Raw genomic sequence first — 3,983 nt, forward strand, 5'->3', positions numbered from 1 at the left:
AAAAAGAATATTGATTATTTTGATAAGTAACACTGTATTATCAGTCAGGTTATTTCTCTCTTTAAATTATCTCATAATATTCTTATTAAAAACAATGTTATATTCTATAAATTCTAATAAATAACACAATATCTTTAGTAATGAGTTGGATTTTAATTTATCTAAATGAAAATTAAAGTTCATTATTAATATCAATGTGGTTGAAACGATAAATTCAAATCATGTTTAATAGAGTATTGATAGAAACAAATAATATTTATGTTTTGTAAAAAAGATGAATGAATTTGGTTATCATTACATTTGTGTTTTAATTCTTTCTTATTATCAAATGTTATAAAAAATAACTTCATTTAGTGTTTTAATAGTCAAATATTAAACCAATAACATAACATGCATTAGATTTCTATTGTTGAAAGACTTGATTGGATTGATGAAAGAAGAGAGTATACAAGTCCAATATTAGATAAAGGTTGTAATGAAATGAGTACTTTAATTTTTCCACAAGTTAATATCATAATTGTTTTATCATCCATTACAATTGTAGAACAACTGTGTTTTCCTCTCCCAAATTTTGCAACATTGTCATATATTTCTTCTTCTTTGAAATATTTCAAGTTATCATTTGTTTGTTGTTCATTACTTGTTGCAATTTCAACTCCATTAAAATTATACATTGCTACTTCAATTGATCCAGGAATTCGTTGTTTTAATTCATTACAAAAAGTGGTTGAATCCATTTAATTATGTTACTTGTAATTTATTAGTTCTTTTTTTAATTCTGTGGTGGTTTCTTTTCATTAATTATATCTGATTAAAATACAGTAGTTGTGTTATTATTGAAGGAAAATTAGTCAGGAATAAATCACTTGTTATTGTTATACCTCAGAAGTTTTAATAAAGAGAAATGTAGTTAAAGGTATTTCTGAGGATGAATTAGTCGCATTGAATTAGAGCATTAACTTTAAAAGCGAATTGAAGAGTAAGCAAATCAAGTAATTATCAAAATTATTAAAAACTATAATATAAACTATAATAAAAAATAGAAAAATAAAAAATAAAAACAAAGAAAAAAAGTAATTTGAGCCAAAAATATGGAAACTACCAGTTCATTTGATGAACATATTTTTCTTGAAACTTATTATCAAGCTTCTGGGTGTTCAAGTAAAATAAGTGAACACGCAACAAGGATTAAATTATTATTAAATGAATTAAATAAACAAATGTCTGTTTATGGACAAACAAGTCATCAAATTAAAGAGTTACAAAATGAATATCACTTTGTTCACGGTAAGATTGATGGAACAATTCCAGTTGATGAAGTATTAAGTAATCCGAAATATAACCAACTTGTTGATGGGTTGAAAGTGACACAAGAAGATGTTGTTGAATTTCATAATGACATTATTGATGATGAAAATTGGAATAAATTAGATAAATTAATTCAGAACGTTCATGATACACCACAACATCCAAAACAAGTAGTATTAAATTTTGATTTAATGAATGATTATTGTCAAAAAGATGAGGTTCAAATTTGTTTGTGTTATATCAGTTATTTTTGTAATAAAAGAGAATTTAACATAACTAAAATATAGTGAAAGATAGAATTCAAGAATTGGAAACAGAAAATAAATATCTTAAAGATCAGTTACATGAGATTAAAGATGCTTATAATAGAGCTCAACAAAGTCGTCATAACAAATCTCCATTTTATGATCAAGTACAACAATCATCTCAGAATATATAAAAAGGTTTTTATTTAAAATAGCATTGATATTAACATTGTCGTTTTTAATTAATGATTTCTTAAGAGATTTGTTTTTATTTTATTGTTAAGACAATAAAATAGACACAAAAATTATTCCCCTTTGCCACAAATTAGCTTATCACATTTAAGTACTTAATAATTAATGTAGTTATTTAAGTCATATGACGTTTGTTCTATTTAAACTATCTTGAGTGAAAAAAAAATTATAAAGGGATTAATTTCTATTATCTTTTCTCTATTTTAAATAATTTTTGAGTGAGTTTTGAAATTGAAAATAATGTAAAATATATATATTACTAGTTACTTCCCTATCAAATTTAAATCAAAAAAATAACAATTAGTTTTATTGAAATAGTTATTTAACTCTTTAAGTTATTGAAATTAATTTAAAAACATAATTGTTGATGTTTGGTGTTTAATTCATTTTAGATATTAAAGTGTATAATTTGCTTTTATTTAAAAACAATAAATTATGAATGTCTGATGAAGAAATTAAACTTCATGATATTTTTATAAAATATTTTTTTTGGTAAACCTCATTTTAATAAAATAAGTTTAAAGAGATAATAATTAAAAAAAAATTAATGAGTAACTCATGTATTTTTAAAAATGGTTAAAGTAAAAAAGTCAATAAACATGTTCATTGCATTGATATTTACAGGTGTTATTTTATACAATTTTATTAAACAGAATAAGAGTATAATTAACAATTTTGATTGTTTCTAAAATTATTGACTCTTTAATAAATATATAAATAATATAATAAATTCAGTTAAAATAATAATGTCTTACACCAAAAAATAATAGTTCAATTTTTACATAGTAAAATATCAATCATTATTAATATTATTTTTAAAATTAATAAATATAATAAATAAAATTAGTCTAACCCTTTTCTATGTTTATATAAAATATTCTTTAAAATGAAATATGATAATAGTCTTGTTTGTAAACATTTTATCTTATTTCATAATATTGATTATGTTAATTCTTTTGTGTTATACCTCAAATAAAAAAGAAGAGTTAGTATTTCTTTAATAAATATAAGTTAATATTTTGTTACATAAAAAAAAAGAAAAAAGTATTAATAAATGGAGAATTTTATGATGTTGTACGTCATTATGAAATACATTATTCAAAATATTTTTATATTGGCACTAACTTTTCATTTTTTAATTTATTTGTATTATATGATATATTAATTTTATTATAGTTTATTTACTTCTTTTTCTTTCATATTTTACATTCATTTAAATTCTATCTTCTTAATTTAGTCTAAACACATTTTGAAGTTTGATAACAAATAAGAAATTTGAATTTATTGTTCATTCAGAACATTAATGAACAAGATAGTCATTGATACCTTTCATATTGTTATGATTATTAAAAAACTTTTATTAAAACTTCACTATATAAAACTCACACAAGTTAATTAATTCTTTGACATTCAAACCGAAGAAATATTAGAAGTAGTACAACAGAACACAATACGATATTTTTGTATATAACTTCATCAAGTCAGACACACTTCTAGAAACTGATACATGAAAAAAAAATAAAGAATAGAATTAGGTTAATGAATATACTTTATACTAGCATTGTTAATTGGAAATGGTGTTGATTGTTTAAAAAAGATTTAAGAATGCACAAGAAGATATAATGGATAAATAAGCATTATTAAAACATTCAGATATTATTTTAGTTTCAGTTAAAACTATACTTGTAATCAAAGAGGTATTGAAAAATTTTTGAGATTAATACTTAAACACTTCACTAATATTAATAAACAATTAGATAAGAACATTGATGATATTTCTACAAAAAAATCAAAAAGATGTTGGTTAATCCTGTTAATTTATATTATCTTTTATCATTCGACTTTTTGATATTATAGAATATTAAGACATGAAAAATAATCAACTGGGAATATTTGTAAATAAGTATTTCTTTTATTATTTATTTTGGTTGCATCCATTTTATTCTATGTTGAAGTGTTTGTAATATTTTAATTTCAATTTGACTTTTATTAGTTGTAAAGAAATAATTTTATATTTTAATATTTTTGACTAATTATTTTAATGTTCATTATTAAATCTTCTAAATCTTAATACACATTAAATCACAAAATTACATTGTTTGAATCGAGTTATTATACAAGAATATTTATAACATGATATCTGTAATTTTAGTTAGAATGACTAGTAACTGTTAATTG

At 21.1% G+C, this 3,983-nt stretch overlaps 2 protein-coding genes across 2 annotated transcripts; one reads left to right on the forward strand and one right to left on the reverse strand.

The window, feature by feature from the left end:
* Positions 1–395: 395 nt before the first annotated feature.
* EHI_066190 (uncharacterized protein) lies at positions 396–737 on the reverse strand (the record flags this gene model as incomplete). The annotated part of the gene is made up of 1 exon (XM_001914358.1): positions 396–737. One exon carries the CDS (start codon positions 735–737, stop codon positions 396–398), a length of 342 nt encoding a protein of 113 aa, XP_001914393.1.
* Positions 738–1,091: 354 nt separating this feature from the next.
* EHI_066200 (uncharacterized protein) lies at positions 1,092–1,747 on the forward strand (the record flags this gene model as incomplete). The annotated part of the gene is made up of 2 exons (XM_644177.1): positions 1,092–1,536; positions 1,596–1,747. 2 exons carry the CDS (start codon positions 1,092–1,094, stop codon positions 1,745–1,747), a joined length of 597 nt encoding a protein of 198 aa, XP_649269.1.
* Positions 1,748–3,983: the final 2,236 nt, after the last annotated feature.

This window comes from Entamoeba histolytica, genomic scaffold (assembly GCF_000208925.1).
Source record: "Entamoeba histolytica HM-1:IMSS scf_1104750517273 genomic scaffold, whole genome shotgun sequence".
In the NCBI taxonomy this organism is placed as follows: Eukaryota; Evosea; order Mastigamoebida; family Endamoebidae; genus Entamoeba; species Entamoeba histolytica.